Source organism: Asparagus officinalis, chromosome 5, assembly GCF_001876935.1.
Source record: "Asparagus officinalis chromosome 5, Aspof.V1, whole genome shotgun sequence".
NCBI classification, from domain to species: domain Eukaryota; kingdom Viridiplantae; phylum Streptophyta; class Magnoliopsida; order Asparagales; family Asparagaceae; genus Asparagus; species Asparagus officinalis.
Genome location: NC_033798.1, coordinates 107,961,645 through 107,988,454, shown reverse-complemented (window position 1 = coordinate 107,988,454; position 26,810 = coordinate 107,961,645). Strand labels below are relative to the sequence as shown.

The 26,810-nt window shown below is 41.1% G+C and overlaps 2 protein-coding genes across 5 annotated transcripts in view; both read right to left on the bottom strand.

The window, feature by feature from the left end:
- LOC109840575 (probable inactive ATP-dependent zinc metalloprotease FTSHI 2, chloroplastic) overlaps positions 1–4,779 on the bottom strand; it is a 7,931-nt gene extending 3,152 nt beyond the window's left edge. For 2 of the 3 annotated variants that reach the window (XM_020409282.1, XM_020409283.1), the window contains exons 1-6: positions 3,295–4,779; positions 1,956–2,128; positions 1,689–1,790; positions 1,422–1,586; positions 1,048–1,188; positions 1–114 (exon numbers count right to left, since the gene is read on the bottom strand). The exon at positions 1–114 is cut by the window's left edge and continues 54 nt beyond it. In XM_020409282.1, coding sequence (XP_020264871.1) covers positions 1–114; positions 1,048–1,188; positions 1,422–1,586; positions 1,689–1,790; positions 1,956–2,128; positions 3,295–4,603 — 2,004 coding nt within the window. In that variant the 5' untranslated portion in view covers positions 4,604–4,779. The remainder of the gene's footprint in view (positions 115–1,047; positions 1,189–1,421; positions 1,587–1,688; positions 1,791–1,955; positions 2,129–3,294) is intronic. The other variant, XM_020409281.1, reaches the window with a different exon arrangement.
- LOC109840574 (ultraviolet-B receptor UVR8) lies at positions 5,747–24,664 on the bottom strand. Of its 2 annotated transcripts, none has more exons than XM_020409279.1 (5): positions 24,445–24,664; positions 24,180–24,368; positions 8,020–8,055; positions 7,787–7,914; positions 5,747–7,236 (listed from the first exon to the last, which is right to left on the bottom strand). In XM_020409279.1, the coding sequence occupies exons 1-5, from the start codon at positions 24,509–24,511 to the stop codon at positions 5,968–5,970; spliced, it is 1,689 nt and encodes a 562-aa protein (XP_020264868.1). In that variant the 5' UTR covers positions 24,512–24,664; the 3' UTR covers positions 5,747–5,967. The 2 variants fall into 2 exon arrangements, with proteins under 2 accessions (XP_020264868.1, XP_020264869.1); XM_020409280.1 differs by having other exon boundaries at positions 7,787–7,906; positions 24,445–24,658.

The window sequence follows — 26,810 nt, the reverse complement described above, 5'->3', positions numbered from 1 at the left end:
CATAGCAGCTTCATTAAGAGCTACTCGTTTCCACATCTCTGGACTTCTATCCTTTTTGTCAAGCATTCCTCTTTCTTCAATTTGTGCAGCTTGTAACAAATCATCAGTTGTTATCTGCAAATAGTAAATGGTTTCTCCGCCAAATGAATGATAATATTCTTGTATATTGTTGAGAAAACTACAAAGTTCTCATGCATTCATCAAGCTCAGGAACATAAATGAGATCATTAGACAGATACTAGCAATAATGGTGACAGAAAAAGCAGATAATAACAACAATGGTGCCAAGAAAAAAATAGCAAAATAATGCCAAGCAAAGCAAACCAACTAAAAGGTCTATGAAGATAGAAAAAGAAAATTGGCTTCAGAACATTCAGCAGTAAACTGGAAACAACAACTATGTCTAACACAAATCATTCACATCAGAAAGTTGAGGCAGACTTTTGGTAAAAATGGGATGAAAATGGTAAGAATAATAATATCATTTAAGTGTTGGAAAACTGAGTAATTGTTGACATACAAACTTAGAAATGGAGGTCAACAAACCTTGAGTTCTTCTAAGAAAAAGGGCAGCGATTTCTGCTGAGTCCAGAAAGATGACGGATGAAAACGTTGAGTCTTAGGAAAAAAAACAATCATAAGAATGTAGTACATAGTGATGTACTGGACCTCTGGTGCATCTATAGTTCCACCTATTCGAGCATTATCATTTGGGTTTTTCACATTATTGAAATGTGCAACACGTTATATCTTCACAGTAGCTAAATTTACAATGCTAGAAATATGATAGCAAAATAGATGACATAAAAAACTGAAACATGATAGAAAAGAACTGAGATTATCCAAGCATTTGGTATTTGCATTTCAGATTTTCCCTTAATGATCCAAGAACCAAGCATTTAAATATTTGAACCAGCATCACAAACTTAGTCAGGGATGCAGATTCCAACTATTCTCTGACTACAACTTTTTGACAAAAACGAGATGTGATAGAATATTCAAAATAACGAGAATATAGTAAAGTTGTGCCTAAAGCTACCACCATACCTCAGACCTTGTATCTCTCATCATATTTATGGCAGCAATCTCAATTATATTAGCTAGTTCTGCACCGACCATTCCCTCAGTCATACTAGCTACAGCGACATAGTCTATGTCGTCAGCCATAGGCTTTTTCTGAGCGTGCACCTGCAAGAGTCAAACGTAGTTACTGCATTGAAGAAAATACCTCTAGAATTTAATAAGAAAAGAAAAACTGCAAACTTTTCCCTGGTTAAGTATAACTGATCAACAAACAGCCAATCAAGCTAAAAAGTAACATTCAAAAGCAAAAAAAGGCAAGAAACTTCAGTACATCTTAACCATCAGTCTCAAGTCCAACCTAAGACCTCGATGAAAACATTGATTTAACAAACTCATACCTTCAGAATCTCCACACGACCAGTAAGGCTAGGTTTTGGAATATAAATTTTTCTGTCAAAACGCCCAGGCCTCACAAGCGCTGGATCAAGAATATCTGGTCTATTTGTTGCTGCAATTGTAATCACATTGCCTCTCCCTTCAAACCCATCCAAGCATACGAGGAGCTGCAGTGTACCAGAGGAGACGATGTCAAATAAAATCAAATGTTTGGGAGCAGGACCAATATAATAAAAACCGTCATAAATGCCTCCTACTTCTTATCGAACCTGATTCAGTGTAGCATCTCGTTCTTGTCCACCAGAGCCCTTAATCAAACCACGCTCTCTTCCAACAGCATCAATCTCATCAATAAAGACAACAGAAGGAGCCTGCATAAACCATATATTTGTTATGTACATAATAAAATAAAGCTGTGACAAGCAACAGCAAAACAAAGGGACGATTTTACAGAAAACAAAAACTCATTTTCTTGTCAGATCAGAGATCAAAAAGTGGTAATATAACTGTAAGAAAAGTCTAAAAAAATCTCTTACATTCTCCCGTGCTTCTTGATAGAGTGCTCGAACACGAGAAGCACCAACCCCAACATATATTTCCACAAATTGTGATGCAGAGATTGAGAAGAAGTTGACACCTGCTTCTCCAGCAACAGCCTTTGCCAATAATGTCTTACCCACCCCAGGTGGCCCACAAAGAAGTATTCCACCTAAATTACATCCCATAATACCATGAACTCTTGATAAATATTATTAGTTTTATACATAAAACATATTTGGTATACATAATTACTTCCATCAAAATTAGAAATTAAGACTTGGGTAAACCAAGACTCAACCTTACTCTAACAAACCCCTCCATTCCCCTCCACACCCCCACCCCCAAAAAAACCAAAAAAAAGGAGGAGGAAGAAGAAGAAAACCCACCCCAACCTCCTCCCACATCCCAACCTACCTCTCCATAATTTCTATGGATAGGAATTTGGCTACAAATGAAAAGGATGGATGTCATGCAGACTATGAAGACTTGCTCAATATTTAACACGATCTTGAAGGGAAAGGACTAGGTGATAGTTGTTATGAGGACCTACTTAAATGTTACTGCACCAAGTAAGTCATGGATGGTGACATGCTCACGCACAAATTGAAACAAATACCATGTTTTACCAGCAAAGATGATGAGAAACAATGAAGCCTCATGTAGACGGCTACGTGAACTTGTACAGTTATACTGTCTTGCAAGCTGATGTGTGTAATAACTGTTATTTGTTGTTTACCACACACTATGATAGAAAGACTAATCTAGATTAGCAGTTAAAGATGATGAGAAACAATGAAGCCTCATGTAGACAGTTACGTGAACTTGTATAGTTATACTGTCTTGCAAGATGGTGTGTGTAATAACTGTTATTTGTAGTCTACCACACACTATGGTAGAAAGACTAATCTAAATGTAAGGCCAGTAGGTCCCGAAACTGGAGACAGTTTCCCATTGAATATAATTTTTTCTCTACAAATTTGAAAATTGAAATATATATATTTGCAACTTGTTTTATATAGAAATATGAATTACAAGCAATAGGTAAACGCTGAACTGAAATTCCATTCAAATTAATTTTAGCATTCAAATATATTAATCGTTGATGCCAGCGACATAAGAAATGTCATTCAAGTAAGGAAAATGGTACTGTGAAATCATCAAAAAAATTTGTTCATGATACCCATGAAAGATATTGTAAACTATCAGTTTATTTGCTACCTTTCAAAATTATTGTGGCAGTGTATTGTGAAATGTCACTGTCCTTATTTTTGCTTCTTAGTCAAGAAGAATTAAGAAAATAAATTATCTCAGTTCATGTTCTAGTAAAATTCTGACCTGGAATTTTCACTCCTCTCCTCCTGTACATCTCCCCGAGAGTGAAAAACTTCACAATCTCCTCAAGCTCCAACCTAATGTTCCCAAGACCTGCAACATCCTTGAACTTGACATCATTTCCCCTCTCCATATATTGTGGCAACCTCTTATTAGGCGCCCTTCGAACCCTAGCACCTGACTGCATAAATTGCTTCGCCATCTTAAGATATGCATTCTGTTCCCCCTCTTTTTCCTCAATCTCATCGTCCCCACTGCCTTCAAGCCCAATCATTTCCCTCTCCAACTCCCTCATTTTCTTCCTCTCCTCTGCCTCTGCTTTCTCAATCTTCAACCTATCGTCATAATCCTTCTTTTGCTTCCTATAACTAAGCACTACAGTCCTATAAAACACGAAAAAGATCAAAAATCCCATTGCAGTTGCTACATTCTGATTCCTTGCCAAGCTTGCCCACATCGACGCCATTTCTTTATAATTCTTCCTCGCTTGTCGAATAGACTGTTCATACTTAACCTTTCTCAACTCCAACCTTCTCTTCCTCTGTTCAATCTTTCTCTGAGCTCTCAAATTCCTCTCCATTGCTCCCCGCTCTTCTCTCATCCTCGCCATCTCTGCCTTTCTCTCGGCTTTCAACTCCTTCCTTTGCCTCTCAAGCTCCAAAGCGCGCTTTGATTTTGGCTTCGGCTTCGTGAACGACAGCAGAAATCTCGGGAACTTCGCAAACCAACCCAAGTAAGGTGACGGGAGCTCTGGCTTTCGAATTGGCGGAGTATAAGCATTAATGCAAACAGAATTAAGGTTCAAACAATCCCAAGCTTCCCAGAACTTCTCATCCCTCTCAACAGTAGGAAGCACCGTTCTCAAAACCCTAGAATCGTCCAAAACAACAAGAACTGGATCCGGTCGTTTCTTCAAATTCACAGTCGGCAGCTTTACAATGTGCTTGAGCTTTCCTTGTTCTTTGAGATTGAGCAAGTCAGTGTAAGGGATTCGATCACCGACAATTGGTAGGTTACTTGACCAAGACTTTAGCTCTTCAGGGGACAAAGCTTCGGTTTTTTTTGAAGATCGTTTCTTTTCTGAGACCTTGGCTTGAGCGGGGAGAGAGGAAGAGATCACAGTTAGGGTTACAGAGAAGTGGAGCAATTTCATGCGATTTTTTTGAAATTCTTGGTCACCGGAGCCCTCATCGGATTTGCTCGACTTGCAGGAGATCAGTAAAGTTCTTCGCTTTTGGGAGGTAAATCTTGGCGGATTTGAGATTGAAGAGTGTGGAGAGAAGAATGAAGAGCTTAGCGATGAGAGCTCCATTGCGACGAGGAGAACGACGATGGAGTTAATTTGCCGCCATGGAAGCTGATGATGAGAGCTTCATGGAGAGAGAGAGAGTTCTGGATTAGGGTTTTCAAGGCTTAATTTTGAGAGGGATTTCATTGAGAGGGAGGATATAGGGATAATCGGAAGCGAAGCTTTGTCTTCTCCCTCCTGGGATCAATTTGTTAATTTGAGTTTTTCTCCATATTAGTCCCTTGTACCTTTAATGTTTTGAAATTAGCCCCTTATATCATTAACATGCTATCATTTCTATCAGCGCCCTCATTCTTAACTTATTTTGAATTAGTCCCTCAAATCATTGAAACTGCAATTAGATCCCCAAATTCTTAAGTCATTGCCAAATTAGTCCCTCCAATACCAGGTAAAATCTATTGTTGTGGACTATTATGTCCCCAGTTCCCATGGAAGTTGCTTCAAATTGATTGATCCAAATGTTACTTTCTGCTCTTAATTAGAGGGACTAATTTGTAAATAACTTAAAATTGAAGGATCTAAAAATTTTGATTATTAGAGGGACTTAAGATTTGAGGAACCTAATAGCAATTTCAATGATTTAAGGGACTGATTCAAATTAAAAAAGATTGAAGGGGCTAATATAAAAAACCCTATTAATTTTCGGAAAAAAATATATTTATCAAAAGATTATTTAGCATCACCAATCCCCCTCAATTATATCATAATAGGTACAAGTATGCATATCCCATTTTTTCGATCACCTAGCACATTTTCTTGAGGTTCAGATCTTCTCCACTCTCAAAGAATTAGTGGCATTTTCTTGAGATTCAGATCTCCTCCACTCTCAAAGAAATAGTGATGAGAGCAGTACTTAATCATAATTATAATTATCTAATAGATGGTTATGATTTTTTTTTTGAGTGTAAGTTAAAGAATAAGTACAATACCTTGAGCAATATGTAGAACCTAGTAAATATTAGATTTAGAATATATCACAATCATCAATAACTAACATTTTGAATTAAAAATAGTGGCCTATCCACATTTTTCCAAGCAAGAAGGATCCAAATTGATTTTTTTTTCTGACATGTTCCTTTTTCTTTTCTCGTCATATCATCAGTTCAAAACGATAATCCACTGAACCATCTCCTAATCAACCGTATATTGTATATTTCACATTACAAATTTTATTTCATATCAATTATATATATTTCACATTACAACAATCCCAAGTTTACAACTAAATATTTTACTCTAATACAACAAATACAAACAAATGTGCATTACAAATTACGAGAACCTATACTTCATAAATTATTGCTATACTTCCTCTACCCCTGCTCACATGTCACCAATCTATCATAAACACCCCCAATATTCCAATCTCAGTAACCTTGCCTCCCTCTAGATAAAGACACAAGGCAATCCTTCACCATCTCCTGAACCCTTCTCCTCATCAACTTATCCTTCACACTAGAAAGCATACTCCTGTAGAACATCTCCAGTCTAGCAAGCTCCTCAGTATCTGCAGACTCCATCATATTCTCTAACTCCCTCATAATATCAAACACACCCGAATCCAATGACTTGGGGAGCTTTCTTTCATCGAAAGGTTTCCTAAAGATCGATATATGCAATACCGTTGCATATTGCTCCATAACATTAAGCTTCTCTCTTAAATGCTGTACTTCGTCAATTTCAACTGTTTTTCCCATTTCATTTCCTCGATCCTTCACTTCATAGCTTGTTTTTATACCTTCGTCTTTAAAATCCTCGTTGAGAGGTGGCCACATTGCAATACAAGGAACGAAACTGTCCATAACCTGCCCTCTTCCAAGTACACCACTCCTGCCTCTACCCCAGGCCCAAATCTTATAACCATCATCAGCAACAAGAATAGTGTGAGCAGCTCCACATCCAACTTGAACTGGACCAGCAAATTTCCCTCCTATTGCCTCAGTGCAATGAATTCTCAAAGGAAGCAGTGCATCACCAGCATCATGTGCACTAAAACTAGCATCTGGGCATAAACCGAGACCCTTCTCCATGCCCCAAGACCAAACCTCTCCAGTAATTGAAACTACCGACGTATGAAACAAGCCACAATCGACTGAAATAAGAATGGCATCCTGAGGTAATCCTACTGGTTCAGGCAAAAAATAACTGGCTGTATTCCCATGACCAAGCTGGCCATTATCACCAAGGCCAAATGTCCAGCACTTAGAATCAATATCCTGCTCATATGATTTGTCTTGAGTGAGAACAGCAGTATGAAAAGCTCCACAAGAGATTTCATAGACAGCCCAAGGAGTGTCCTGGTTGAAGGATGGAATGACTTGTGGCCTTGGGCGGTCTTTTTTATCGCCTAAGCCGAGTTGGCCGTGGCTGTTATTGCCCCAAGAGTAGCAGACGAGATCACCACCAGTGTACATTTCCCCAGCACTAACTGCAGCAACCACATGCTCGTTTCCACAAGCAACTTTGACAACAGTGTACCCGTGGAAATCCCATACTGGAATAGGAGACTGACTGCTTACAAGAGAGAATTTTGTATTATTGGTCTTGCTTGGTTGAGGGCAGTTACCCCAGATCCATAGAGCCCCAAGACTGTCTATTGCGAGCGACATCATCCCCCCTGCCTTGATAGAACAAACCTGCAAAAAATACAACGTGATGTAAACATATCAATATGAGGTGATCTAAACACAATATTGTACAAAAAACTCATTATGCGCATTGATCTATCTGAAGAAGCCATGATTAGCAATTGACACAAGGATTTGATACACGTATCTTGAGTTAAATCCGTTATTATCATTTCACCCACTGGAGTTTATGTTTATGCAAACTTTTACCAGGATCATGTTGTGTCAGATGTTGTGTGCAATAAGACTACTGATATCTGGCTATATCTGACATCATATCATCATATCTTTCTGAAGGATGATTTCTCTTTTAACATATCACAAAGTTCATTTCTTTCCATACTGTGAGATTTGGATAAATAATTTGGATGTAAAACCTTTGTTTTTCTTGTCTTATTCTAGTGTTTATCCTTTTTTTAGTTCTTCAAATATCCATTTTTTATATTCCCTGGTCATTTACTATGTTTCTATTTCTAACATAAAATTTAAATATGCTCTGACCGAAATGAATGACTGTATAACTCCAGTTCACTTACTTCCAAAGACAGTGTTGCATTACCTTTAAAGGCGTCTTTTCACGATTTGCATCTATATCCTCAGAAAAAGAGTCAGGAGAACCCAACTCCTGGAAGCGCTCTACCAAAGTAGGAATTGAGGTGTTATCCTCACCATGACCCAGCTGGCCATCCATAAAATAGTCAAAGTAAAAACAATTCAGTTCACAGAAAAGCTTCAAGGTGTAGCGTGTTAATCAAACCAAGATAAACTAAAAGAAGTACAGAAAAAGGATACAAATGTTGTAGCCCCATGACCAAACGGATCCATCATCTGTGATTCAAAAGGGAGGACACTAAATTAGTTCGCTTCAATTTAAAGCTGTCAAATGAACAGTACACTATATATTTAATCTGTTAATACGTTTAACGATACTTGAGGAAAACAAAAGGAACATACAAGAAAAGAAATTACTTTGATGCTTAACGGACATGTGGCCACTCAAAGCATTCACAAAAGGGTATACTTTATGCACTTTTCTAACAGATCAAGAGCAAAATAGATAACTTTAAGTGAATATGACTATGCTGTTGTCTAATTCTATTTTATGGCATTCACGCGGGCATGAACAGGGTAACATATGCTGTGTTGTAGAGTGAACGAGGACATAGAGGTTGACCAAGAGAGTATATATATTTCATGAATTTGAGAAGTGCTCAAAATAGTTAGCACTCCTTAATCATGGATATCACTAGTAATCAATTAATATAACTAAGAATGATACGAGTCGCCGTGCGAGCACATTTGATCGCGGAATTATCAAATGTGGGTTGAGAAGAAAATAACAAGAACACAAGAACAATTCAGTGGTGGCGAAGAAAAATACCTTCTCTAGATTATGAGAATAAAATAGTTTACAATCTCTCACAATCTCACTAGAATTAAAGAACAATCTCTCTCAATTCTCAAATACAATCTAATCTCTCTTGATTGCTTTCTCCTCCTTTTTTAAAACCCTAAAACAATCCCTTATATAGGTGTAACAACGTGGATGGCAAAGTGATAAATAACCAAGCCCAAACCCCACAGAAATTCGTGCAAACAGAAACCCAAACGAACCAGGAAACCGTCGATGAGTCGACTCATAAACATGCATGAGTCGACTCATGCCAAGTGAGTCGACTCATGATGAAGTGAGTCGACTCGTCAGAAACTTTCGATAAAACGGCTGGGTTTCACGAGTCGACTCATGACAGGCATGAGTCGACTCAACCTGATGAGTCGACTCATGTACATGTATGAGTCGACTCGTGTACATGTATGAGTCGACTCACGGGCTGAAAACTAGATGCTTCGATTCTTCGATTCGCCGTCTCGTTTCACGCTTCAATCTGTGTTCCACTGTGTTGTTTTACCCCTCTATTCTCAAGTTACCATGAGAATCATCTATCCTCAAGCTCCCATGAGGATCGCTAAGTTCCGAAGAGAAGATACACCCGTATCAAAGAAGAACACAAAATATGGGAATGGTAGAACAAGTACAGAGCACTGAGCACCAAATATGAGGATCGCTAAATTTCGAAGAGAAGATACACCCTTTTTGTCCTTTTCTTGGAAGATATTGACGAGCTGTATGAGAGTCGAACTCATTGTCTCCATCTGTTTCTCCAATGCATCTAGCCTCGCTGAACTATCTCCTTCAGTCATCTTCTTCTTTCTTAATTTCTGGACTCCTTCCAATAAAATAAGGATCTCGCCTAGCTTTTTGTATTGCGATCGAGTCAGGACCATACACAGGATGCCCCATTCACAGGATCTGATCGCTCTGATATCAACTTGATACGAGTCGCCGTGCGAGCACCTTTGATCGCGAAATTATCAAAGGTGGGTTGAGAAGAAAATAACAAGAACATAAGAACAATTCAGTGATGACGAAGGAAAATACATTCTCTAAATTATGAGAATAAAATAGTTTATAATCTCTCACAATCTCACTAGAATTGAAGAACAATCTCTCTCAATTCTTAAATACAATCTAATCTCTCTTGATGCTTTCTCATCCTTTTTTAAAACCCTAAAACAATCCCTTATATAGGTGTAACAACGTGGATAAGAAAGTGGTAAATAACCAAGCCCAAACCCCACAAGAATTCGTGCAAACAGAAACCCAAACGAACCAGAAAACCGTTGATGAGTCGACTCATAAACATGCATGAGTCGACTCATGCCAAGTGAGTCGACTCATGATGAGGTGAGTCAACTCGTCAGAAACTTTCGACAAAACGGTTGAGTTTCGTGAGTCGACTCATGACAGGCATGAGTCGACTCAACCTGATGAGTCGACTCATGTACATGTATGAGTCGACTCACGGGTTGAAAATTGGATACTTCGAGAATTAATTCTTCTATTCGCCGTCTCGTTCTACACTTCAACCTGCATTCCACTGTGTTGTTTTACCCCTCTATTCTCAAGTTATCATGAGAATCATCTATTCTCAAGCTTCCATGAGGATCACTAAGTTCCGAAGAGAAGATACACCCGTATCATGGCTCCCTCCTTTAGGAACTTGAAATCCCGTTCAAGTTAGAATTTCAGCTGAGGAAACTCACGACCTCCTCCTTCCATGTTGAACCACTTAGCCTTGCTAGGAACCTGGCATTGACGTCCAATGAGAAACGACTCATTCGTCCCCCGTCTCGTCATGGTCGTCTTCCGCTCCAAAATACAATCTTCCTTCAGCGGCTCCTCTCTAGCAAACCACAAGTCTTCAACATGCGGCAAGATCACATTATCGTCACCTTCATCATCCAGCAATGGAGGCTCGAACAACTTCAAATACTCGGTATTGATCACCGAATACATGCCTAAGTAAGGTGGCAAATCTAGCCTGAAGGCGTTGTCGCCAATCTGATCGAGAATCCGAAACGGATCATAACGTATAGGTTTCAACTTCTTCCCTTCTCCCTTTAGCCTCTTGATGGGGACATCCGAACTCATACACGAGATTTTCGCCGAGTTTATCAGCGCAGGAGGCGCAATATTTCAGCACTATGGTTTTGAATTTCAAGTTTGTAATAATTAGTTTGAATTTGCGAATTTTTGAAATTTCGAATTCTGATTTTATTTGGTAAGTTATGCGGCTTGATTTAAGTAATTGGTTATGGGAGTGATTTCTGAGGGATTTAGGAGATATTCCAAAAAAACTGTACTCCTACTTAAGAAACTCTTGTAATCAGAGAAAAGATATTGAAAAATGGAAATGAAAATTGAGTTGCTCAACTGAGGTCGTGAAAACCCTTAACAGTTCATTTTCGTTTCTTCTATGCAGTACAAAAAAAGAAAATTCAAAGGAAAATGTCGAAAACTACACTGTTCATTTCCTCATCCATCTCACATCAGCAGAATCCTGCTCTTCAATCCATCCCGCTCCACAGACCTCCACAACCGCCGCCAACGTCAACCCCCTCCCCGCCTAACCCCACCGTCGAGTCCTCTCCTCCGGCAACCGACGCAGAACTGCCGCCCCGATTCCAGTGTTTCCCCATCCAAATCTCCGGCCCGCCGCTCCCCTGCAACCACATCCCAGTCTTCGTCCGCCCAGGCCGCTGCCGCCTTCACCCGCGCCGCCGTCGCCGCCTGTTCCTCTCCCTCTGCTGCATCTTCTTCTATTTTCTCAGAACAAAGAAGAGGAGCACTGAGATTGGTGAACCCATTTGTCCAGGCCCTATTTGTTTGATTGGGTTAATTTGGGTCAGATCCGAACCGGACCAAATTGGTTCAGATCTGTTATTTTGGGTTCATTTGTATTGATCTGCATTTGTGATTATTCGATTCTGTTGACCGTTGGTGTATGGCTGATCCTGATGCTGATGATGGAATCGTGCTAGATCCAGAGACTTGGGCATAAGTAAGGATTACAACTTTCCCCGTTTGGTTTGATTATGCAGCCATTCGAGCAGCGTGCCCGGAGTACGTTGAGCGTGTGGTCTCATCCAGGATTGTTGGTACGTGTGGAAGCCCAGTTAGGTATCAGCTTTCATTTCAAATAGGCGTTTCAGTCGCAGAGCACCACTTCATCACCCAATTACGTGGCTTCCGGAGGAGAACTTCGCTCCCCAATCATTTTTGCGTGTACGAAACCACCACCAGAAGGAGCTCCCGTCGACGCGCAGTTGCAACGCCGACGAAGGTTTAAACTCTTTCTTTCGCTCAATGATATTTTCGGAACCGCTTTTGCTGCATGTTGCGTATCAATATTATTATCATTGTATTTGTGCTGTTTCAGTTTGATTAAGTGAGCGAGCGAATCTGTTGCTATACTTTTACTTATCAAATATTACAATTTGGAAAACTATATGAGAGAACGAATCATTACTTTATTTTCTGGCATCAATTTACAAAAGATTTCGAACTTAGTACCATTTGCAAGACTTTTGCTTACAAATCCATCCGAAAGGCTACACTTTTATTCTTGAGCTTCCCTGCTACGGTCGGTCGCTGATTTGGCGAAGCATTGTTGTCGTCTAATCTTCATACCTGCATCACATTGTTTCGCATCATTTTTGGTATCAGAGCACCCGGTTCTAAGTTAGGAAATTTGTGAGTCTTTATTATTTAACAAAAAAAAAATAGTCATTTCATTTAAATTTTGTGCACCCACCCATTTCATCGCATTTATTTGTTAGTGCATGCCCACTCGTACCGGTCTACCCTATCGCTTAGGAGAGTCAAGTGAGTCGACTAGTGAGTCCAGTATGTCAGGCAGTAGCGATCCCGAACTCTATAAGAAACTCGATGAGCTAGTAGGACAATTAGGTGCCGTAGTCCAGGGTTTAACGAATCTCCGAAATGAAACCAACGAAAAGTTTGCTAGGCTCAAAGAAGCTCGTGTTGCAACCCCGCCGGGTTATCAACATATCGCCCCACCGCTGCAAGGTCAAGGCTATGGAAACTTCGTTCAGCGGCCCCCACATCAACCGGTACCTGATCCGGATGCGCAATACCTGAGGAGTATTAAGATCAACGCCCCTACCTTTGACGGCAAGCTCGACCCACAAGCTTTCTTGGACTGGCTGAAGAGCATGGATCGTTACTTTGATTGGTACGCCCTGACGAAACCCCGAAAGGTCAAGTTCGCCGCTATGAAACTTACCGAACCTGCCTGCCAATATTGGACCAACCTCGAAACGTTGAGGCACATTAGAGGCGAGTTACCAATTACCACTTGGCGAGAAATGACCAACGAACTTAAACAGAAATACCTTCCGCCATCATTTTATCATCGATTGCTAGATAAGTGGCATCGTCTCACTCAAGGCACCAAATCCACAAAAGATTATGTTGCACAATTTGACGAACTGTTCACTCGATGCAACACTATTGAACAAGAGGCGCCAATGAAAGTCTTGTCGAAGTTTAGAGCTGGATTGAGAAATGATCTGCAAACCGAACTCTTTGCTCGGGGAGTAGACACCCTTGAAAAGGCTTATGCGTTAGTTCAGGATCTAGACGAATCAAAATCCCATCAATCTTATAGGAGTCAGGATTTTAGAAATCATTCTTCCCAACCTTCTCGTGCCACTACTTCTAGTCATCCTCCGAGTCGATCTAATCCCAGTTCTTCCCAGTCTAAAGTCGATTCCAAAGGCAAGGAACCGGAGAGAGATTTCTCCAAGATTGGCGCTCATGTCAAGTGCTACAAATGCCAAGGGTATGGACATGTTTCTGCGAACTGTCCAACCCGTCACAAGGTGGCTATCATCGATGGACAATACGAATATGAACCTGAACCTGATAGTGATGAGTTTGTCCATCAAGTTGACGATGATACCGATGATTTCGAGGATGATGCTGATGATACTATCTTAGGTTGTCTTAGACAAATTGACACTCCTACCGTATCAGTTGTCAGATGCGCCATCTCTCAACCCAAGGCTGTTGATGATTGGAGACGTACTTCCATTTTCCACACGTTCACAAAGATTGGTGATAAAAATTGTAAAGTGATCGTGGACAGTGGAAGTTGCATTAACGCGGTCTCCTCAGCTGTGATCGCTAAGCTTGGTCTCAAGGTTGTACCCCATCCTAATCCATACAAGGTATCATGGATTAACGACACCGCCCTCAATGTCCAAGAGAGATGCCTAGTCCCTCTTCAATTTGCCATTTATAAGGACAAAATTTGGTGCGATGTTTTGAAAATGGATGTGGGTCAAGTTATTCTTGGAAGGCCCTGGTTATTTATTAATGACGTTCATATCTTCGGGCGATCCAACATGCTATTATTCGAACACGACGGGAAGAAGGTCAAGATCCTTCCGGTTCAACCAAAAGGAAATGACAAGAAGACCGACCCAAATAAATCTTCCCAATGTGTTAACCTGATTGGAGCCAAAGAAATTGATCGTGAACTAGCCAACGGAGCTCCTATTTTCGCCCTCGCCGCTAGAGAAGCTTCGAAGGATATTTGTAACGTGGTTCTCCCAGAAGTCGCTACTGTGTTGGAAGAATTTTCTGACGTCTTCCCTGAAGACCTCCCGGACCAATTACCCCCGATGCGTGATATCCAACACGCAATTGATTTAGTCCCGGGAGCATCCCTTCCCAATTTGCCTCACTATCGGATGAATCCCAATGAGCATGCAGAGTTGAAAAGGCAAGTTGATGAATTGTTGAAGAAGGGCTTTGTGAAAGAAAGCATGAGCCCTTGTGCGGTCCCCGCATTACTGACGCCAAAGAAAGATGGAACATGGCGTATGTGTGTGGATAGCCGTGCGATTAACAAGATTACGGTGAAATACCGTTTCCCCATTCCCCGGTTGGATGACATGCTTGACTTAATGTCTGGAGCCACCATCTTCTCTAAGATTGATCTTAAGAGTGGCTACCATCAGATTCGCATCCGTCCCGGTGATGAATGGAAGACCGCTTTTAAGACCAAAGATGGATTGTACGAATGGATGGTCATGCCCTTTGGGTTGACTAACGCTCCGAGCACTTTTATGAGAGTGATGACTCAAGTACTCCGCCCCTTCACCGGAAAATTTTTGGTTGTGTACTTCGACGATATCCTTATTTACAGTAACTCTCGTGAGCAGCATGTGGACCATCTGCGTCAAGTCTGTGCCGTGTTAAGAAAAGAGCAACTTCATGCCAATCCTAAGAAGTGCACTTTTCTTACACAACAAGTCATTTTTCTAGGATTCGTGGTCTCGTCTGAAGGAGTATCCGCTGATCCTGAAAAAGTCAGAGCTATTGAAGAATGGCCCGAACCCAAGAGCATTAGAGACGTTCGAAGTTTTCACGGACTCGCTACTTTTTATCGTCGATTTATCAAGGGCTTCAGTACCATCATGGCCCCTATTACCGATTGCTTGAAGAAAGGTGAGTTCGAGTGGTCAAAAGCTGCTACCAAGGCATTTGAAGAGATCAAGCAAAGGATGTTGCAGGCTCCTGTTATGCGCCTGCCCGATTTTTCTAAAGTCTTCGAAATTGCGTGCGATGCCTCTGGTATTGGAATAGGTGGAGTCCTATCTCAAGAAGGACATCCCGTTGCTTACTTCAGTGAGAAGCTTAATGACATTAGGCAACATTATTCCATCTATGATAAAGAGTTCTATGCGGTGATACAATCTCTTCGACACTGGCGTCACTATCTGCTCCCACAAGAATTCGTCATATATTCTGACCACGAAGCTCTTCGATATATTCACTCCCAAAAGAAATTGAACGCTAGACATGGTCGATGGGTTGAATTCCTCCAGGATTATACTTACACGATCAAACATAAAGCGGGAGTAGAAAATAAAGCCGCCGACGCACTCAGTCGTCGCATGCACCTCAGAAAATAAAGCCGCCGACGCACTCAGTCGTCGCATGCACCTCCTCTCCACTTTGAGTGCAGAAGTTATTGGTTTTGAGAAAGTCAAAGACCAATATGAATCGTGCCCTGATTTTGGCGAAGTTTATACTTTGCTAAATGATGGAGTGATCCGTGAAATTGATGGTTTTCTCCTAAAGGATGGATATCTTTTCCATTTTTGCAAGTTGTGTATTCCCGACACCTCCCTGAGAGAATTCTTAATTTGGGAACTACACGCTGGAGGCCTTGCAGGACATTTTGGAAATAACAAGACTGTCGAGGCAGTGGAAAGTCGCTTCTATTGGCCAAGTATGAAACGAGACGTTGTTAGACTAGTCAGTAGATGTCACATCTGCCAATTGGCAAAACAATGTAAACAAAACACTGGTTTGTACACTCCTCTCCCGGTGCCAAATTGTCCATGGCAGGATGTTAGTATGGATTTCATGTTAGGACTCCCGAAAACGATTAGAAAACACGATTCTATCTTTGTTGTTGTGGACCGCTTCTCCAAAATGGCCCACTTCATACCATGTTTCAAAACTTTCGACGCTTCTCATGTGGCCAAGCTATACTTCAACGAAGTTGTTAAACTGCACGGGCTTCCGAAAACAATCGTGTCAGATAGGGATGTTAAATTTACAAGTTATTTTTGGAAAACCCTTTGGCACAAAATGGGAACTAAACTTCAATTCTCTACGGCCTTTCATCCCCAGACTGACGGTCAAACTGAGGTAGTCAATCGGAGCTTAGGTAACCTTTTGAGATCGCTAGTTGGTGAGAATCTTAGGAGTTGGGATCAACATTTGCCTACTGCTGAATTTGCTTATAATAACTCTGTTAATAGGTCTACAGGTGTCAGTCCAGCTGAAGTCGTGTATGGTTACAAACCTAGACAGCCTATAGATCTTGTCCTCGTGTCTGCACATCATAGAGTATCTGAGTCAGCATCTGCATTTGCATCTCGCATTCATGACTTGCAAAAAGACATCAGTAAGAAGATCAATGACAGCAATGCTAACTATAAAATGCGAGCAGATCTAAGAAGAAAGTTTAAAGAATTTAATGTTGGTGATTACGTGATGGTTCGGATACGTCCGGAACGGTTTCCTCCGGGAGCTGTTAAAAAGTTGCATGCGCGAAGTGCAGGACCTTTTAAAATTCTCAAGAAAATTAATGATAATGCTTATGTTCTCGACCTTCCCGAAGGTTTTAATATTGGTTCGACTTTTAATATTGAGGATTTAGTAGAGTACAAAGGCCCACATTTTAACCCTGACAACCCACTGGTTGATGAGCCTACCCCTGAGCCTATTTCTGAGAGCTCCCCTTTACCTCCACTTCCCCAGATATCACCCACGTATACAGCACACGACATTGATACTATTATTGATGATAACATTGTTTCTACTAGCAATGGTGGTATCCGCAGGTATTTGGTACGTTGGAAAGGACGACCTGAGTCAGATGACACTTGGCTCGATAGGGATGACTTGCAGAGGCTGGATCCAGATCTTCTTGAGCAGTATGACAGCCATTCTGATTTACACTCGACAGGGTCGAGTTCTCTCCCACCCGGGGAGAATGATGGGGACATCCGAACTCATACACGAGATTTTCGCCGAGTTTATCAGCGCAGGAGGCGCAATATTGCAGCACTATGGTTTTGATTTCAAGTTGTAATAATTAGTTTGAATTTTGAATTTTTGAATTTCGAATTCTATTTTGATTTGGTAGTTATTGAGCTGATTTAATGTAATTGGTTATGGGAGTGATTTGAGGGATTTAGGAGGATTTTCCAAAACTGTAATTTGCTTTATTTAAACTCTCATGTAATCAGTTTGAAAAAATCACTGATGAATGAAATTGATTTGCTAAATAATGGTGTGAAACCCTAGCTTATTGATTTTGATCAGCCGTCAATCTCTTCACAAAATAAAAACAAAAGAAAATCAAACCCGATACTGTTCATCTTCTCCTCCAAGCAAACAATCAAACCCACACAGTCCTCCCCTTACAACCGCAGCAACCACACCCGAAGACCACCGGACCGCCGCCCTCCTCCGTCGACTCCAGCAATCACCACCACCTCCACCGAGCCCTATTTGTTTGATTGGGTTAATTTGGGTCAGATCCGAACCGGACCAAATTGGTTCAGATCTGTTATTTTGGGTTCATTTGTATTGATCTGCATTTGTGATTATTCGATTCTGTTGACCGTTGGTGTATGGCTGATCCTGATGCTGATGATGGAATCGTGCTAGATCCAGAGACTGACATAGTAGATTTACAACTTTCCCCGTGGTTTGATTATCAGCCATTCGAGAGCGTGCCCGAGTACGTTGAGCGTGTGACTCATCAGATTGTTGGTAGTGTGGAAGCCCAGTTAGGTATCAGTTCATTTCATAGGCGTTTCAGTCCAGACGCACCACTTCATCCCAATTACGTGGCTCTCGGAGGAGAACTTCCTCCCCTCATTTTTGGCGTGTACGAACCACCACCAGAGGAGCCTCCCGTCGACCCAGTTCAACCCGACGAAGGTTTAACTTTCTTTCGCTCAAATATTTTCGGAACTGCTTTTGCTTGCATGTTGCTATCAATATTATTATCAATTGTATTTGTGCTGTATTCAGTTTGATTAAGTGAGCGAGCGAATCTGTTGCTAAGTACTTTTACTTATCTAAATATTACAATTTGAACTATATTGAGAGAACGAATCATTACATTTATTTTCTGGATCATTTACAAAAGATTTGAACTTAGTACATTGCAACTTTTGCTTAAAATCCATCGAAAGCTACACTTTATTCTTGAGCTTCCTGCCTAGGTCGGTCGCTGATTTGGCAAAGCATTGTTGTTAATCTTCATACCTGCATCACATTGTTTCGCATCACCTCTCCTTACTCAATTTCAGCCATATCATGTCGTCTATGCCAAAGTTGCAAGGAACCCGATGCTGATCATGCTTCGCCTTGTATTTGGCTAGTGATTTCTTTAATTGAGCTTCAACCATGGCATGAATATGTGCAATCTTCTCCAGAAATCGCTGAGCACGTTGTCTCTCACTCCCTTCCTTGCCGTCGACCGTAGCTTCACTGGAAAACACGAGATCAAACAGACTCTTAGGTAAAAACCCATAACAAGTCTCAAATGGTGACTTTCCCGAAGATCTATGAATAGCCCAATTAAATACAAACTGAAGATATGATAAGCTCTCATCCCAAGTCTTGGGATGCAAAATTGTATCCTCTCAACATATGTACCATAGTCCGATTAACTACCTCTGTTTGTCCGTCGATTTGTGGATGAAAGGTCGTACTCTTCTTCAACCTAGTGTCCATCAAGCTCCACAAAGAATCCCAAAAATATCCGAGAAACCAGCTATCTCGATCTGAAATAATCGAATTCGGTAATCCAAAGTGTTTCCGCACATGCTCAAAGAACAATTACGCCGCACCCGCTCCCGTCACGGTCTTCTTACAAGGAATCAAGATGATCATCTTGCTGAACCAGTCCACCACAACGAACAAATAATCATTCCCGCGCTTAGTCGTTAGTAATCCTCCTAAGAAATCCATAGAAATACTCTCCCACGGTCTCGACGGTACCGGCAATTGTAGATACACTACCCTTTTCCTATTAGAAGGCTTCAATATGCAACATAGCTTACACCCTCCAACATACTTAGTGACATCCTCTAACATCTTCGGCCAAAAGACATGACGCCGTAGATTGAGAAGCGTCTTCTGAATCCCAAAATAACATTGCACACGTGATGTATGGGCTTCTCGAATCCACTGTAATCAGTCGCCATCCTCCGGAATGCATAGCGACGTCCCTCGATACAACAAACCATCTGCACCAATCTCATACTCCCCCTTTCGACCAGCCTTTGCCTGCTCGAACACTCTGCTAAAATCTCGGTTGGATGTGTACATCTGTACATACTCTAAAGGAACCAAGGGCTGAATGCGCGTCGCCACCAAGAGAGCTCTCACGAGTGGGCGAGATAACATATCGGCTAACTTGTTCGTTGTCCCCTTCTTGTACCTAATGATGATATTGAACGCTATCAAATAGGACATCCACTTCATGTGTTGTGCCTGCTGTAGCTTCGTTTGGACATGTAAAAATTCTAATAGCTTGTGATCTGAGTGCACAACCACCTCCTTTCCCAACAAATATACCCGCCAATGCTTGATTGCTTGATAAAGTGCATAAAGCTCCTTGTCGTAGGTGGGATAGTTCTGAATTGCACCCGTAAACATTTCTGAATGGTACTCCACCGACTTCTCATCCTGAATCAACACAGCGCCCATAGCATAACTAGAAGCGTCGGTCTCTACCTCGAAGGTCCTCTGTAAATTCGGCAATGTCCATACTGGTGCCTCCGAGATCTTCCTTTTTAATAACTGAAAAGCTTCCTTATGCGTCCTCCCCCACTCAAACTGAACATTCGCCTTCGTAAGGCTATGCAAAGGTGGCGCATAAGTCGAGAAATATCGAATGAACTTGCGCAAATACTGACAAACCCCTATGAAGCTTCTCACCTCCGTCACTGTCCTAGGTGTCGGCCACTTCATGATCACCGCCACCTTACCTGAATCTATCTTCCGCTGGCCTCCCGAGATACACCACCTCGTTCTTTCCGAATTCGCACTTCTTCCCGTTAAGCTTCAACTGTCCGTTCTGCAGCACTTCAAACACCTTCTCGACATGAACAAGATGCTCCTCCCAGGTCCTGCTGTACACCAAGATATTATCGAGGTAAACTATCACAAAATCCTCTATAAAAGATCGTAACAAATCGTTCATAAGTCTCATAAAGGTAGCCGGAGCGTTGCACAATCCAAACGACATCATCAACCACTCGAACAGGCCCTGCTTGGTTTTGAACGCAGTCTTCTAAGTGTCATCCTCCCGAATCCTCACCTGATGGTAACCAGACTTCAAATCCAGCTTCGTAAAAAACCTCGCTCCTTCCAACTGGTCCATAAGATCATCAATCCGAGATAATAGGTATCGATTCTTGATGGTTATCTTGTTGAGCGTCCGGTAATCCACGCACATGCGCTAGCCTCCATTCTTTTTGGGCACCAACAACACTGGTGACCCGCAAGGGGAACAACTCGGCACAATTACTCCTGTCTCCAAAAACCCCTGAACCTGCCTCTTGTTCTCCTCAGACTCCCCTACAGATATGCAGTATAGACCTATATTCGGCAAAGAACCATCGTCGGTCATCATAATCTCATGCTCCATACCCCGTCGTGATGGTAGTCCCGTGATCTCCGAAAACAAGTCCACGTACTTGGCCTTCAACCTGTCAAGATCTCTCTCCTGAAACTTGCTCAAGGTAGTCAAGCACACCCTACCCAGCTGCTCCTCATAAGGCCTAATGACTAACAATACAAACCTCTTACTTGCATTCACTAGCCTCTTCACCTGAGTCACTGTCACCAAACTCGTCTCCTGTAAAAGAGATGCCGAACGAAAGATGAATTGCTTACCATCTTTGATGAATGTATATTTCTGGACTCGCCTATCGTAGACCGCAAACATATCCCATAAATAAGGATTGCCCAGTATTACTTAGCAAACATCCAACGGAATGACATCACATGTGACCTCGTCAATATACGACTCGTGGAGTGTAAATCTGAAAGTACATTGGTTGACCACACTCAATCCCGCCTCCTTCTGAATCCACCCTAAAGGATAAGATTTCGGATGTTTAACCGTCTTCAATCCCAACTTCTGAATCAAGACCTCAGATATCAAATTCTTCTGGCTTACTGGATCCACTATGGCATCAACCAAGCTGGTCTTGACCTGCAATTTCAAAACAAAGAGCTACTCCCTCGGATCTTCATCCTCAGTCGTGGTCTGCTTCCCCGTCATAAAGTTGAGACTGCTATTGAGTTCTATCATCCCGAGAACTTTCTTCGGACCCCAAGCTGCTACATATGCCTTATTCTTCTTATTTTTCTTCAATCCTTTTGACTTCAGATGAGGATACTTCTCCCAGCAATGATCAGTTACGTGCCATGTCTGTTTGTAGTGATTGTATGCCAATCATGTCTTCCCCGAATCACCCTTCTTCTTCTCTTCCTTAGGTTGAGAGCCACTAGACTTGTCCCCCGTCTGTTTGGAATCTCCCTTCGTTTCGTTGTCCTTCTTTTGCCTGCCCTCAATGGCAATGGCCTTCACACTCGCTTCTGCCATGGACTCGACTATGAACAACTTCATCTCCTTTCGGATATATTCATTCAGGTCCGTCATATACTTCATAAAGATAAAATATTCCTCCGTCGCGGTGTTGAGAACCATCGCCTACTGCTGGAACTCCGTCGTATATTCTTGAACAGTCTGTTGAATCTTTAGCGCAATCCGTACCATTTATACCAACGCTCTTCAAGGAACCCTACTGGATAGAACCGCTTTCTCAGTAGCTTCTTGAATTTGTTCCACGATACCGCCTTCCGTTCATGCTTACAATAGGATTTCCATCATGTCAATGCATGCCCCGAAAGCTTCAAAGTCGCGAATACAAGCTTCTCCTTGGATGAATATCCGTAGAAGGTAAAATACGTCTACATCCGCTCGATCCAGTAATCAAGCCTCTCGACGTTGACACTCCCATCATAAACAGGAATCTCTATCTTAAAGTCTATCTTCAAATTCTGGTAAGAACCCTTACCCCTTGATGCGGAACAGTTTTAACAATCTCGTCCTCCCTATCAGAATCAGATTCCTCGCCTTCTCCATCGGACTCCATAAGTTTATTCTTACCTTTCGAAGAAAATTCCTCCTTTTTGTCCTTTTCTTGGAAGATATTGACGAGCTGTGTGAGAGTCGAACTCATTGTCTCCATCTATTTCTCCAATGCAATTAGCTCCGCTGAACTATCTCCTTCAGTTATCTTTTTCTTTCTTAATTTCTGGACTCCTTCCAATAAAATAAGGATCTCGCCTAGCTTCTTATATTACGATCTAGTCAGAACCATACACAGAATGCCTCATTCACAGGATCTGATCGCTCTGATACCAACTTGATACGAGTTGTCGTGCGAGTACCTTTGATCGCAGAATTATCAAAGATGAGTTAAGAAGAAAATAACAAGAACACAAGAACAATTCAGTGGTGACGAAGAAAAATACATTATCTAGATTATGAGAATAAAATAGTTTACAATCTCTCACAATCTCACTAGAATTAAAGAACAATCTCTCTCAATTCTTAAATACAATCTAATCTCTCTTGATTGCTTTCTCCTCCTTTTTTTAAAACCCTAAAACAATCCCTTATATAGGTGTAACAACGTGGATGACAAAATGATAAATAATCAAACCCAAACCCCACAGGAATTCGTGCAAACAGAAACCCAAACGAATCAGGAAACCGTTGATGAGTCGACTCATAAACATGCATGAGTCGACTCATGCCAAGTGAGTCGACTCATGATGAGGTGAGTCGACTCGTCAGAAACTTTCGACAAAACGGCTGGGTTTCGTGAGTCGACTCATGATAGGCATGAGTCAACTCAACCTGATGAGTCGACTCATGTATATGTATGAGTCGACTCACGGGCTGAAAACTGGATGCTTCGATTCTTCGATTCGTCGTCTCGTTCCACGCTTCAACCTGCGTTCCACTGTGTTGTTTTACCCCTCTATTCTCAAGTTACCATGAGAATCATCTATCATCAAGCTCTCATGAGGATCGCTAAGTTCCGAAGAGAAGATACACCCGTATCAAAGAAGAACACAAAATATGGGAATAGTAGAACAAGTACAGGTCACCAAAGTTATCACGGAGGTTAAAGGAGCTTTCATGATATGCTACGTATCTGGCCAAGAAATTTCTGGTTCCTGCAAATATACAGATATGTCGAGGGGGAACAAAAGCTTGTTGTTATGGTTGTCATCAGAATCCCATAATAATTTGAATGGTATTGTTGGGTACAGAACCTTGCAGTTTGTTAGTTACTAACGGTGTATCTTCCAGTGCATCTCCTATTCGTGGCTTTTTGAAGATTCACATCTATTATTAGATGTCGGCTAGATTGCAAAAGGTCAAAAGAACGGACCCCAAAATCGTATTCTTGCTGGTAAAGCTCAAATCAAACAGGGTGAGGACCCTATTATGTTACTAACTTACTCCGTAACTATGTTAGATTATCTGAGATAACTATGTAGCATTGGACATTTCTTCCACTTTGTACACTTTAGATCCAGCCATGTTATCATACCAGATGAGACTATAAAAAGATATTTGTCATTGCAACAAGGTCAGAGATGACAGAATAGTTATCACACTGAACTTTGAGTTTATCAACATCATGCCGAGCCTTTTCTCCTCAAAATATGATCACCAATAAAGCATAAACTGAAAATAAGAAGCCTAATCTGCTCCATGAACAAGTTGGCCATGATAGTTACAGCTATCATTTGCTTGCATGTTTGATTCCAAAAGAAATGCAAATCAAGGGTCCATTATTGCCTTCAACAAGTCAACTACAAGAAATTCAAATCAAATTTTCACAGAACCAAATCCCAACAAACATTACAATCGTTTCAAGTTAAAAGCTCAGACCTTGCAGCGCGAGACTATGATAAGAGCCAGCAGCAATCCCGACGAACTTCGGTCTCGATCCATTCATCGAAGAAGACGAAGAAGAAGCATCGCCAAACTCTACAGGAACTGGACAGAGCTCGTCCTCTTCTCTTCCAGTCCCAAGACGCCCAAAAGTCCCTCTTCCCCATGAAAACACGCTCCCGTCCCCTACAATTCACAGGAAATTTACCAATTAATCAAAAAAAAAAAACCCAAAATTGAGTTAAACCCTAAGTTTCTGTACCCGTTAGAGCTAGGGTATGCGCTTCTCCGGCCGCGATTGCCGTAATTTTGTTCGACAATTTCCCCATTTTCCCCCCTCGAGCTGCAAAATGGAGCTTGATCCGATCGAAGTTTTGAAGGATAAGAGTGAATAAAGCAGCGGAGTGATGATTTTATAAAGTGCCAGTGTGCTATCTTGAGCCGGGGAGAGAGGTGAGTAGTTTGGCGAGAATTTTTAGTATTTTGTTTTGTTTTGTCGCGTTGGCGTTTGCTGGGAAAATTGTAGGGACGAAGTCGGATCACTCTGCAAGAAAGAAACAAAAACAATTAGTAGGTGGGATTAGATAAATATTTGATTAGCCGAAGTATCTTAATCGGTGGTTTAAACTTTAACTATGTAAAGATTTGTTTTAGTAATAATTGTGAGAGATTGTCATTAGATGGTCATAGGATAAGGAATAAGCTTTCGTAACGAGGAGAAAATAATTCTTTTCATAAAGTTTGGATTCCCACCTCCATCGCAAAAGATGATGTGGCTTTTGTTTACTTTTCTTTATTGCCTTTGCTTTTTCTCTTTCGCATCAAATAGCTTAATTTCTTAGGGGCTGTTTGTTTGCATAAGGAGAATGAGAAAGCCTATCAAAAGTGTCAATTTTGACAGGTTTTCAACCCATTTCTCTCTCTAAAAGAGGCAACCAAACGCACCTTGATAATGTTGCTTATGCAAAAGTTACTGTTCACCAGGCTAGAAACTTCTGATTTACATAAAAAAAAAAAAAAAAACTGTTAGCTGCACTTATAACTTACAATACAAAATGACAGTTCTAATTGTCTAATTGTGATTTTTTGTTACCTATAATTTTCATGCAATTACAATAATAAATACTTGCTATAACCAAAGGAAAAAAAACTACAAGTACAACTATAATTTGCAAAAAGTAACAACTGAACCCTCAACAAAATAGATGACGTGACATAGAACATTCATTATTACGAGCATCTTTTATCTGCTTGCCACTTCCCTTGTTTCTGTAAGAAAGTATTTGTAGTTGTTGTGAAATTGAGAAGCATGACCATGAATAGATTCGATCATATAAAAATTGAACAGAACTTTCCTTAAAATGGTTGATTGAAAGCTAAACTTAATTATCATGTGATTTGTATATAAAAAAGACTTTGAAGTTGGTTCTTGTTAATTTGCCCTATTTTAAAGGTGGTTTTCCTAAAAAAAACCTCATTATCTTTTTAAAGAAAATCCTTTAGCAATTCTAATTTTCTTGAGAAAATTCTCTCGCATTATACCTTCTTCTGTTGTAATTTTGAATCTGGATAGACGTAATTAAATTTAGGACCTGAAGCGATGTTGTAGGTTGAGTTGCAATCAAAACACTTGCCAGTGGTAGTAGAGATAAAATGAAAATGATTTAAGGACCCAAAATATGGGACCAAGGGAAGGGACATGTGAGGTGTCCCCTTCCTATTGCATAATGAGTTGGCCATGCCAACTCATTATGCAATAGGGAGGGGACACCTCACCTGTCCCCTCCCCTGTCCCCTCCCCTGGTCCCTCCCCTGGTCCCATATTTTGGGCCCCCGTAGCAGCACTCGAGATAAAATGGTCATATCACTACTTGAAAGTTTAATCCTTCTAACAATTATTGAAAGATGGTCTCTCCCACTTCCCTGGTCCCTCCCCTGGTCCCATATTTTGGGCCCCCGTAGCAGCACTCGAGATAAAATGGTCATATCACTACTTGAAAGTTTAATCCTTCTAACAATTATTGTACCCCTCCAATCTATCTAATCCAATGGCCTAGATTTCGATGGCAGAATTGTAAATATAGACAAATTTAATACACTGCATTAATGTGAAAAGGGTAAAATTGGAACAATTCATTGCATTAATGGTGACTGATTACATTGGAACAATGATACAAATTTAATACACGTCCTTTAATACTCTCTCTTACATTATAGACAAATTCCCTCTCACGTTCTCCTCTCTCTCTCCTCCATTTCCCAAAAGCTTGAACCAGCCCCCTCTCTCTTCCTCTCTCTCACCACCACAAACACCACTAACTCCTCACCGAGCTCCTCCAACTCCACTGCCCCTGAGCTCCCTCCGACGAACCGAAGCCGCTCTGACGAACCGAAGCCGCGAGTGAATCCAGATTCACTAAATTGAATCCAGATTCAGTGAACTGAAACTCGTTATCAAACAATAGCAAATCTGCAAAAATAAAAAACAAAAAGAATAAGAAACTTATGGATTCACTAAAAACCATCCTAACCATCCAAGCTTTCGCTGTAGTGAATCTGGATTCACTGCAGTGAATCTCGATTCACTGCAGTGAATCTCGATTCACAGCAGTGAATCGCGATTCACTG